This window comes from Notamacropus eugenii, chromosome 7 (assembly GCF_028372415.1).
Source record: "Notamacropus eugenii isolate mMacEug1 chromosome 7, mMacEug1.pri_v2, whole genome shotgun sequence".
Lineage (NCBI taxonomy): Eukaryota > Metazoa > Chordata > Mammalia > Diprotodontia > Macropodidae > Notamacropus > Notamacropus eugenii.
Window position 1 is genome coordinate 168537087 of NC_092878.1, and position 11363 is coordinate 168548449.

General features: G+C 51.9%; 1 protein-coding gene across 2 annotated transcripts; it reads left to right on the top strand.

Annotated features, from left to right (window-relative positions):
* Window positions 1-592: 592 nt before the first annotated feature.
* FGL1 (fibrinogen like 1) lies at window positions 593-10995 on the top strand. 2 transcript variants are annotated; one of them, XM_072625642.1, is made up of 8 exons: window positions 593-731; window positions 1489-1555; window positions 4874-5054; window positions 5454-5613; window positions 6066-6163; window positions 8841-8929; window positions 9037-9224; window positions 10669-10995. In XM_072625642.1, exons 2-8 carry the CDS (start codon window positions 1496-1498, stop codon window positions 10826-10828), a joined length of 936 nt encoding a protein of 311 aa, XP_072481743.1. In that variant the 5' UTR covers window positions 593-731; window positions 1489-1495; the 3' UTR covers window positions 10829-10995. The 2 variants fall into 2 exon arrangements, with proteins under 2 accessions (XP_072481743.1, XP_072481744.1); XM_072625643.1 differs by having other exon boundaries at window positions 633-735; window positions 1496-1555.
* The last annotated feature ends 368 nt before the right edge of the window (window positions 10996-11363 follow it).

An 11363-nucleotide genomic window follows, 5' to 3' on the forward strand; every position in this document is an offset into this window, starting at 1 on the left:
CTTGAACTCAGCACCCCTCTGGATGTCAGGGGACGGTTTCTGCATTCCAGTGCCATCAGAGAGAAGGGCTTTCCTTTGGGGCCGGTGATTTAAGTTGTAGCATCGACCTGGAGAATCAGCCACCAAGTGCTGCTTAAGCTCCTGCTAACACCAGGCACTGTGTGTGGCCCTGGGGATTCAAAGAGGGACAAAAGCAGCCCCCCTGTCCTCAGGGAGCCCCCAGTCCAATGGGCAGACCACATCTATACCCCAGGAAGGCACTTTCACAGTTCTTCAGGCTTCTCTCTTCCAACCCAGCCTCCCCCAGGGCCAGAATACTCAGTGGCCTCATCTGTAAAGACGAGGAGGGGAAGCTGGGTTGGCAGTTGCTTCGATTCTTTTCATGTCCACGTCCGGTCATCAAAAGTGATCCCAGGCATTCCTGAAAACGATGGCAACAACAAAAGATTTAAAGATAACCAAAGTTCACGTTGTTATAAAGTCTAAACAAAGGTCTCGCACGTGGACATCAGAATGCTGGGATTTGGACCCAAAGGACTCCTGGATGGCAGCCCTTGGCCTCAGCTTCCCTGCTTCCGGGGCAGGGCTTCAGGCACCTCCTTTGCTCGCTGGATCTGTGTCTAATAGTGTGGCTAGTGGCTGGAGACCCTGGGGTAGGAGCCCTGACCCAGGAGGAAGGAGGCCTGCCTGAAGTCTCAGCCCTTCTACTGACTCTTGGAGAACCTCCCCAGGCAAGTCTTACCATTTGTCTCTTTCCTGGGGGTTTTGTGCATGTGAGAATACCACCGATGGATTTTTGGGGTTTTATTTTACAGATAACTCATCTAAGCTCGCTAGCTCTGCCATCACCCTGGGACAGGGTCTCAGGATCAGCAGCACCACTTTACCCTGCTCTCCCTCCTTCAAGGATCTTCCCTTCCTAGGGTATACCCTCTTACCAAACTGCCACAGTTGAAGCCCTGTAGACAGAGTGTGTATACGTGAGATGGGTCAGTAAGCTGCATGCGGCACTGCATACCCACACCTCTGGCTTGTTTCCACATTCCTTCTTACTCCAGGTTCACTGATAGTCTAGGGTCATATATTCTGGATTAGGTTCAGAAATGACTCCCTCTTCACTCAGCTCGAGCCCCCATTCTCTTGGAATCACCTCTGCCTCAATCTCAACCCCCCAAACATATAGAATGATGGCAAGTCACCGTTAAAGGCTCTGTGATTTGTTGCCACAAGCTGATGGTGAAGAAAACACACACACATTAGAAGGAAACAGTATTTCCCAACAGCAGGCCACCATAACCTCCTAGGTAGGATTGACTTTTTCTCTTTTGTCCCCTACCCCTTCTTCCAGCTGGAGGCCGGCCACAATGGGTCCAAGAGAGGCCCGAGACTGGACTGGACTTCCTCCTCCCAGCTGAGTATAGACCTATCACTGGGCTCAGAAAAGGGCATCTTGGATTCGCTTTCTTTCAGTGGCATTTCTTTTTCCAGCAGGAAGATGGTGAAGTGGTTTAGTGCCATCCTTGTGGTGACTTTCCTGATGGACTGGAGAAGCTGGGTGAGGTTTCTACTGGGCATGTCTAGGGGGTGAATGTGTAATGCTGCTGTCTCTGACATCATTCATTCATTTATTTACAACTTCCTTCCTTCCTTCCTCCTTCCTTCCTTCCTTCCTTCCTTCCTTCCTTCCTTCCTTCCTTCCTTCCTTCCTTCCTTCCTTCCTTTCCCCCTTAGCAAGTCCTCCTGCTTGTGCTGGGAGAGATGCAGAGTTCCTATGAGGCACCGTGAGTCTCTGGGCTCAGGGGGCACAACCAAAAGCCCGAGTTTCCTCATCACCCTTCCAGAAGCGTTGTGGCCAGTATAGAGAAGCATCAGGAGATGAGTCCTGGTCTGTCTTAGAACTTCCTGACAGTGTGACTCCAAGCTGGGCTTCCTCCTTTCTAGAGTGGACTGACAGGGCTTTTGTTCTAGGCATTTCCTCCCCAGCAGTCTCCAAACCAGCTTCCTCTAGGACTCTGGCCTCTTTGGTTGACTGCTAAGGGCACCAGGCCATTTCCAGGGAATGTCCAAGCCAGGTGTTCTAGCTCCTCCTCCTCTCTGCCCCTACCTCTGACTCTCTCTCCTCTGTCTGTCTTTTGTTCCCCTTTTAGAAGGTAAGCTCTCCCGTTTGCTTGGGTTTGGATCCCCTTTGCTTAGCTCAGTGCCTGTAGAGTCTTAGGGGCTGAGTGGGTGCTTTTTTATTGAGCAATTCCCCTCAGAGTGGCTCTGAGAGTCAGGTGAAATTAGGGTGCCGTGTGTTTTGTGACCATTTAGCTGAATTCAGCAAAGCATTTTGGGAGCCCTTGGTGTGTATGGGTGCTCTTCTCATTCATTTTTGCAAAGGCTTCCTTTGGTTCAGACGAGGTGCTCACTGTCAGAGGTGACCCTAGTGAAGGGGTGGGAGAAGAGGGATTGCTTGAGCAGGACAAGAAGGGGCAGGAAAGTGCCAATGTGACGCAGAGGAATTTGGATTTGTGACAAGAACAGAGGGTGAAATTGAGAGAAACTGAGGAAAATGGGGAGGAAAACATTCTCCCGGCAGATCTAGACTTCCTTTATGGCTTCAGGTGAAAGAAGGTTGAAAGAGAAGGAACACGACTAAAGGGACCTGGAGAGAGGGGGCAGCCTTGACCCAGTACACAAAGCGCCAGACCTGGAGTCAGGAAGACTCATCCTCCTGAGTTCAAATCCAGCCTCAGACACCGACTAGCTGTGTGACCTTGGGCAAGTCACTTCTCCCTGTTTGTAAAGTGAGCTGGAGAAGGAAATTGTACACCACTCCAGTGTCTTTGCCAAGAAAACCCCAAATGGAAGCAGGACAAGGTTGAAACAACTGAACAACCTCCCCCCACAAGGTATTCAAAGAGAAGGAAAAGGGAAAGGTCTTTGGCAAGGTGAGGTAAGGCAGCAGAACAATTAGAATGTTAAACAAAGCTGAGTGTGGCCTCGATATTGTAATTTAGTCATTTCTGATTTCCTGTCACCCCTTTTGGGGTTTTCTTGGCGAGATGCTTGAGTGGTTTGTCATTTCCTTCTCCAGCTCATTTTACAGCTGAGGAAACTGAGGCAAACAGGTGAAGTGACTTGCCCAGGGTCACACAGCCAGTAAGTGTCTGATATTGGAATTGAACTCAGGCCCTCTTGGCTCCAGACCCAGAGTGCCCAGAAGGGCTCAAAGACTACAGAAGACTTAAGCAAGTCTTAGGAAGTAACGTTCAAATAACCTGAAGCCAAGAGTGTGCTGGGAAATGTTTAAGAGGCTTTCAAACAAAACCAAACAGTGGCACTGCACCGCTTTAAAATTTCTTCCTCATCATTAACATGTCCCCAGTCAAGCCCCAGTTAGTGGGATTCACTCATTCCTGAGGTTTCCGTGCTCACGCTGAATATTTAACAAACAGCTTTCCCACCTGCATGAGCCAGCTCTTGCACACCCTGTCTTAAGCACTTCAGAAACAAAGCTGAGAGCTCAGTCAGCAGGGAGGGCTTGTGCACTGTCTTACATCCACTCAGTGACATTTGCCTTTCTTGGATCATACACAAGAGACTGTCAAGTGTAGACAGGTCTCCCTCCCTCCTGGAGAAGGTGAAGGCACTCTGGATAAATCTTCACACTCGAGGTTACTGAGACAACAAAGCATTCCCCCAAGGAACCAAAATGTGACTTCCATGGGACAAAACAGGGTTGGAAAGGGCAGAAGAGAAGGTGATCCAAGGACAGAAACAAGTCCTCATAAAGAGAAGAGGAAGGAAAAGGATGAGCAAGCACTCAGACCTAAACAACCCCCAAAGCCAACTTGGAGACTCTTCCCACAGAGGAGGAAGCAGCTGCTGGCTGTCCAAAGGATGATAGAGTAGAGCCACAGAACTGATCACATGACAGCAGCCTGTAAGGGGCAGAGGAAGGAGAGAAGAGTTCTGGTGCTCCTCTGCCCAAGTGTGCTGTCCACAAGCATTAATAAGTCCCTACTGCGTGCCAGGCATCATGCTAAGTGCTGGAGGTAAAGAGAGGCAAAAAACAGGATTCCTGCCCTCAGGAACCTTACATTCTTTTTGTGGAGATAGCATGCAAACAACTAGGTGTAGACAAATTATATTCCAGATAAGCAGAGGGAAGGCACCAGCCTCAAGAGAGATAGGGAGAGGCTTCCTGTAGAATATGGGAAAGGAAATTCAAAAAGAGTGGTCAATGTCTTCCACTACTGGAAAGGTTGTCCTGTGAAGAACAGATGAGGCTCAATCTGCGGGCTGGCCTCGGAGGGCAGGACCAGCATGATGGAGAATGTTAGAAAAAGGCAAACTGAAGCTTAATGTCAGCAAATCCTTCCCACAGAGGGATGACTGTCCCAGGTATCCCCTCGTGGGAATTTTCAAGCCAAGGTGGGATGACCTCCTTTTGTAGATTGGAGAGGGAATTCTTATTCATTTATGGGTTGGACTAAAGACCTCTAAGGTCACACCATTCTAGCTCTGAGATTGATCCTATGATTTGGTCTCAGATATAAACCCATGTGGGTTATAGTGTAGAGGAGTTACATGGTCAGATTGGTTTGAATATGAGATGCCTTGGTGAGGTTCAGCCATGCATTGGAGACAAGGAGTCAGGGAGCATCAGGGGTCAAGGATGACCCAGAGTTCATGGACATGGGGGACTGGAGGGATGGCAGGTGCCTGGACGCTCCTGGGCACAGGTAGGCAGCCCTGACACTGGTTGGAGTCATCCCAGGCTCCCTCTGGGCAGGACACTGTCTCACTGAAAGTGCTCAGCAGCCTAGGAAAGAGGTCAGAGCTGGACCTCCAGGTGAGGCCGGTGGAGAACTTGATTCTTCCGCTCCAGGCTCTCGAGAGTTGCCTCCAGGAGCAGCAGAGACTCAGGGACCAGCTGAGAGTTCTGGAGGCCCAGGTCAAGCAGCAGCAGCTGAGGATTGAGCAGCTCCTGAAGGAGAAAGAGCTTCAGCTGCTTGACCGGGGAGACGAAAAGGGCCTCCCCCACCTTGTGGGACGGAGGCAGTATGCAGGTCAGTCTGAGCCGGCAGCCTTTCCTTGGCCTACCTTGGTGGCGGGGAGCGGGGAGAGGTCCTGACCAGAGGGTTCCATCCTTGACATGCTCTCCCAGCAGAACCTTCCTTCCCAGCTCAGACAATAACCCACCAGGAAGCATGTTCTCCATCCCTGATCTGTTTCTCCCACCCCAGCGAGGTCCCATTCCATGCTCTCTCTGAGGTAGCCCTCAAGAAAAATGCCCAGCTTGCAGACCTGTTGGTAAGAGATAGTCTGGGGCAGGCAATGGAGTCTGGCAGACTTGGATTCTAGTCCCACTTTGGACACTTTCTAGCTGTGCAACCTGGGACCTGTCTGGGAACTTGTGTTTAAAAGGGGAGGGGCTAGGAGTCTCCTGACAGGTGTTTTGTCGACAGACTGTTCGGAAGTGTTCAATGATGGGCACAAACTAAGTGGTTTCTACAAAATCAAGCCCCTACAAAGCCCAGAAGAGTTCTCTGCTTACTGTGACATGACAGATGGAGGAGGCTGGACGGTGGTGCAGAGGCGCTCTGATGGCTCTGAGAACTTTGACAGGTACCGAGGCTAGAAGGTCTGGTACAGAGAGGTAGGCACTGCTCAGCTCAGCGCTTGGTGCTCAGCACAGTGATTGGACTGGACTTCTCTTGGCAAGGGATGGCTTCGAAGCTTCTCCTTTCCTTCTGGTTTCAGTCGAATCCTGAGGATCTGCTACCTGTTCTTTTAAATGACCAAGAGGGCAGAGGTGGGCCCTGGTGAGCTAGGAGAATGGACTGGGTCCGGTTTAGGGACACAGACAATGGGGTTCTCGTCCTGCCCCTGTCACTGAGGGGTTCAGTGATGGTGGGCCAGTCAGTGCCTTCTCATCTGTGAAATGGAAGTAACAACATTCCTGGGTGTTTGAAAGCACTTTGGGATGGCAAGCATAAGCTGCAAGGGGAAAGAAGGTGAGGGAGGGCTGGCTGAGGAGGCCGGTGACAGCCATGTCTGACTTTTCCTTGGATTTTCAGGGACTGGGAGCACTACGAAAATGGTTTTGGAAATTTTGTCCAAAAAAATGGCGAATACTGGCTGGGGAATAAGAACCTTCACTTCCTGACCACCCAACGTAAGAGGGACCTGGGGAAACCTTGTCTTGTTCAATAGTAAAATTCCTGAAACTTTTAAGGTGTTGGAGGATGCCCGGCTCTGCTCCCTGTAGAGATGAGGGTGTTAGCAGAAAGAAGGGGAGGAGAGAGACACAGACAGGGCAGGGAGACAGGAGAGAGTCAAAGAGAGAGACAGAGGAGCAGAGAGGGAGAGTTCAGATTCTAAAACAGAGGGACCGAGCTGACTAGACAGAGCAATGGGGAGAGACAGAACAGGAGTGAAGGGAGGCAGGAGGGAAAGAGGGAGGGAGGGAGAGGCCGAGGGAGAGGGAGGAAGGGGGAGGTGGAGGGAGGGGGGAGGCGAAGGGAGGGAGGGGGGAGGCGAAGGGAGGGCCCTTCCGCTGGAGCCCTTCTTGTCCCCTGTGGATCCTCCATCTGTAGGCAGGAGAAGTCCGTGTTTTCTCGGATTCTCCATGGGGTGAAGGCCACAGGGGCAGCTGATGTGGGAGCAGGACCTCTCTAAGGTTGGCACCCAGAGACCACATGTGGCGGGCTGGGAATTCGCCTTCAGACTTCCCCTGGCCACTGGTCTGGGTGCCTGGCCGTCCTCCCTGCTCAGCCAGTGGGACAGGACACACTGGACTCCAGTGCAGTCATGTCATTTGGGTCCTCTTGGAGAATGGCAGGCAGCAACCACCCAAGGGGTCACTGGGGCCCTGAGAGGCCTAATGCTGCTTCTTTACCCAAATTAGGCCTTTCTGCAAAGAGCAAAGCACTGACCTTGGACTTAGCCCAAGTCCAATAGCTTCCAAGCCCAGGGCCATGCCTGAGACAAGTGGCTGACCACTGACTGGTGGCCAGCCCTGGTGCCCTGAAAGCCTGCCAAGGGCTGAGCCTTCTTCTTCTCTGAGCAGGCAGGCCAGAGTCCCAGGCCTAGAGCAGCCCTGCCTTCCCTCCTCCCCCTGATTTTTTTCCCTCTGCTTCTGGTCCTCTCCGGCTGCCCCTCCTTTGAGCCTCACGGTTCTCTCTCCAGCCCATGTTTCCATTTACTGGCTTCCTCATGAAATGAGGCCCCTGGAAACCAGCCCAGCAGGGCCTCAGCCTCTCTGCTTGGGCTCAACTCTTTTGTTTCTTTGGACGTGAAAGCATTTCTGAAGGAAGGGGACTGACTCCAAAACATCTGACTTTAGAAAGAAAACCTTTCTGAATGGCTAGTTGAAAAGATCCAAAACAAGTGAAAAAGAAAGGGGAGGGAGGGGAGACAGAGACAGAGACAGAGGAAGGCCAGTGTTAATGTATCAGTGCACTGGCTGTGGCCAGTTTCTGTAAAACAAATGTTGCATAGACATTTGTGCCAAAACGAACCCCTCAGTAGAAACGGAATGCTCCCTGGGACCTGGGATGTGAGCAGCAGAGGCCTGGCCCTGGGAAGCGGGGTGTGAGGTGCTGCCGTAGCCTCTCCTCAGCTGGTTCCTGACACGCAGTTTCTCTGCTTTATGGGCTCCCATTTCTCTAGTGTTTCAAACTTTACAAAGCCCTCTGCATCTATTTGAGCCTCATAACCCCCTAGGGAGAAAGCAACTGCAGGTGCTGTCTCCATTTTACAGATGAGAAAACTGAGCCTGAGAAAAGTGATTCAGCATCACACAGCTGTGAAGTGTCTGAGGCAGGACTTGAACCCAGGGCTTCTGGATCCCATTTTAGGGTATTCAATAAGTGCTTGGAGATCTCCAGGGCACCAGCTCTCAAGGAAGTCCATGGTGTTCCAAGAGTGTGAATCCCGCTTTCCTGGTTCGGAAGCTTTCCCTGACATCCAGCCTCAGCTGACCTGCAGGACCCCTTCTGCTCCACTGGTCCTGGCTCCACCCTCTGGGACAGCCCTTCAGCTCTGATCCTCCAGGGTCTCCTGGCTTCCCGGTTCCTGCAACTGACTCCCTTGTCCCTACCCACAGACACCCAGGAATAGCCTCCTTTATCTCTTGTGGACCACCCCAGGGTCCTGCTGCCTTTGTGGTCATGCATTTCTGGTCAGGTTCTGTGCTCTGGAGAAGTGGGGTGTAGCAGAGGGCTGGACTTCCTTTTGGGAAGACCTGAATTAAAATCCTGCTGGATACACGAGCAGTATGACCTTGGTCAAGTCACTTAAACTCTGAGCCTCAGTTTCCTCACCTGTAAAGTGGGGATATTAATAGCTCCTCCCTCCCAAGGTGTTTCTGAGGATCAAATGAATTGACACAGGCAAGGTGTTCTGCAAACCTTAGGGCCTTCTTCCAAGGCTAGCTCTTGGGCTGGGGAGGGAGCTCTTTCCTTCTATGTACTTTAGGTATTTCCTGGATCCTTGTGTTCTTCATACTTATAAGATGAAGAACACGGCCCATTCCGACTCCACTGCTTCTGTGGGTTGTGATTTCTGGCGCAGGTGGGCAGTCCCAGAAGCCAGGCCTTGTTGTAACTCCTACTGATGTAGCTGGAGCAGCAGCAGCGGGGAGAGGAGCCCACGTGGTGGCCTCTGGCTCTCCAGAAAGGGAAGGTTTGCTTGGGATGCAGGCTTGAGGATCCGAGAGCCAAGGTCGGCCTGGTCTTGGGCTCTGGGATCAGACCAGAGCCGGCCAAGGATGGGGCGTCTGCATGGGACACAGACAGGAAGGGTCAGGCAGCCATGGAGTGGGCTGGGGCATCAGCTTGTTGTTTGTCTAGGAGACTACACTCTGAAGATAGATCTGGCCGACTTTGAAGGAGAACACCGTTTTGCCCAATATGAAAACTTTCGAGTGGCCGATGAGAAGGTGGGAAAGGGGCAGTGGGAGCCAGCTGGGATGTCGGGAGGCGTGCACACCATCTTCTTTCCTCTGGGCTCAGGCAGACCCTAAGGACACCAATTCTATCCCCTCAGAGTGCCTACCAGCTGAGCTTCGGGGAATACTCTGGGACGGCAGGAGACTCCCTGGCTGGGAGCTTCCATCCTGAGGTCCAGTGGTGGGCTAGTCACCTGCGGATGAAGTTCAGCACTCGGGACAGAGATAACGACAATTATTCGGGGAACTGTGCCAAGGAGGACAGAGGGGGCTGGTGGTACAACAGGTCAGGAAGCATTGATTAAACACCTACTGTGTGCAGGCCCTGGGGGATGCACTGGGGACGCTTAGGGAGATAGAAGGCAGTCTTCCTGTCCTCTCGGAGCTCCAGGTTCAGCAGGGGAAGCACCCTTCAAACATGTAGGCCCCAACAAACCAGGTCAGCAGGAGAAGGAGCTGGGAAGGTTTCTGGTAGAAGGTGGGGCTTTGGCTAGGCTGGGGAGGCCCAGAGTGGAGAAGAGAATTTGAGGGCCTGCCCTGGCTCTTACTGAGGCTTTTGCAAACAATTTCTTATCGGAGGAGAGGTTGGGAGGGGGCTAAAGTCTGCCAGGAAGCTGAATCTAATTAGGATAACCCAGCCAAGCTGGGATTTCAGGCCAAGTCTGCCCCAGCCCTAAGAGCAACAGGGACCTGGTCAGCAGCAGACAAGACCAGGAGTCAGGAAACCTGGATTGGAGGCTCCAAGGCCTGTCCTAGGCACAGCCTCGGGTCACTCCCAAGCCTCTGGTGCACTGTCCTCTACCTCCTCCTCTGGAACAGGGAAAAGTGCAGAGGTGGAATCTGAGCTTCCTTGAGTGAAGGAGCCAGAGGCGGGGCCTGAGCCATCTGGGGAGCAGGGAGAGCAGGCTTTAACCAGGCAACCATGCTGCTGATTTAGGCTGGTGTGGTAGCTTCCAGGCCCCTTCTCTAGTCAGTCCTCCACACAAGGGCCAAAACAATAATAAATAATATAATAAAATGAATATAATAGCAGAGCTAGCATTTACATGGCACCTACTATCTGCCAAACAGTGTGCTGAGGGCTTTGCTAATATTAGCTCCCTCGATCCTCATAACAACTCTGGGAGGGAGGTGCCGTTATTATCCCCACTTTATAGATGAGGAAATTGAGGCAAAGGGAGGTTAAGTGACCTGACCAATGTCACAAGGCTATTCAGTGTCTGAGGCCAGATTTGAACTCAGGTCTTCTTGGCTCCAGGCCCTATCTGCCTTCAGAAGGTACAGAGGACTTTGGGCTGAAAGTATAGAATAGAAGAGCGAAGGGAGTTCACCTAATGAGGGCCATTCCAAACCTATGCCTGAGACTTGTAAATCTGGTCCAAAGGAGAGGGATGCTGAGGGGGCGTCAGGCAGAGCTGGATTCAAATCCTCCTCTGACATAGTGAATATGTGAGCTTGAGGAGTCACCCTTGAGGAGCCCCAAGTTACAGAACAGTTGAGTTTTTGAACTGTGGAGAGAATTTCCTCTCTGGGCATTCCTTATCCTGATGGGATCAGCTAGCTAGACACTCACGGCCTCCCCTGGAGAAGCAGGGACCTTGTACTCCTGTCCCAAGTTCTGGCACGCTGTGCCATTCACAGAAGGGGCCGAGGAAGGCTTTCTTCATCGCATGAGGTAGTTTCCTTAAGGACCCCTTCTGTCGATGACGTGTTTTTCTTTTCCCGGTCAGGTGTCACTCTGCAAACCTCAACGGTCTGTACTACAGAGGGGCGTACACCAGCAACACGGACGATGGCATTGTTTGGTACACCTGGCATGGATGGTGGTATTCTTTGAAATCCGTGGTCATGAAGATCAGGCCCAGTGACTTTGTGCCAAATATCATTTAAATATGTATCCTGAGCCCCCCTTCCCCCATCCTTCCTTGTAAAAACTTAACATTGATGGGGTGACGCTACCGGCAAGGGATGGACACCATTTATCATTTAGCACACTTTCAGTGAAGAAAATGTAATGAGAAACTAAGTGAATAAACAGCGGTGATCAAACAGAAAAAGGTAGGAAGCAGTGTGGGGGCCTGCCTTCAGGGAGATGACAGTCAAGTCCATGACACAACCCAACAGTAACCCAAGAAAAGTTGGGTCCTTGTGCAAGAGCTAGGTAACAGTGAAGATGCCCCCTCTGCCTCTGGGAAGGCAATCCTGAGCAGCGCCAAGAGCCCCGGGGCTAAGGAGCAGGGCGGTGACCATCCCTCTGCCTTGGGCCCTGCCAGACCGCAGCCACAGTGCCATGCTCACCTCCAGAGCCACCTTCGAGGAAAGTTATGCAGAAGCAGGAGGGTGAATGGACGCATTCAGTAACCAGGGTGTGAGGGGAGTGAAGATGAGGCCAAGAGGGCTCCGGTTCTTTAATCTTAATTTCTTG

Excerpts from the sequence above, each read along its gene's own strand:
- FGL1 (XM_072625642.1), top strand. The coding sequence starts at position 1,496 with ATGGTGAAGTGGTTTAGTGCCATCCTTGTGGTGACTTTCCTGATGGAC. Across the intron at positions 1,556-4,873 it reads TGATGGACTGGAGAAGCTGG|GCTCTCGAGAGTTGCCTCCA; the intron begins GTGAGGTTTCTA and ends CTTCCGCTCCAG. Across the intron at positions 8,930-9,036 it reads TTCGAGTGGCCGATGAGAAG|AGTGCCTACCAGCTGAGCTT; the intron begins GTGGGAAAGGGG and ends CTATCCCCTCAG.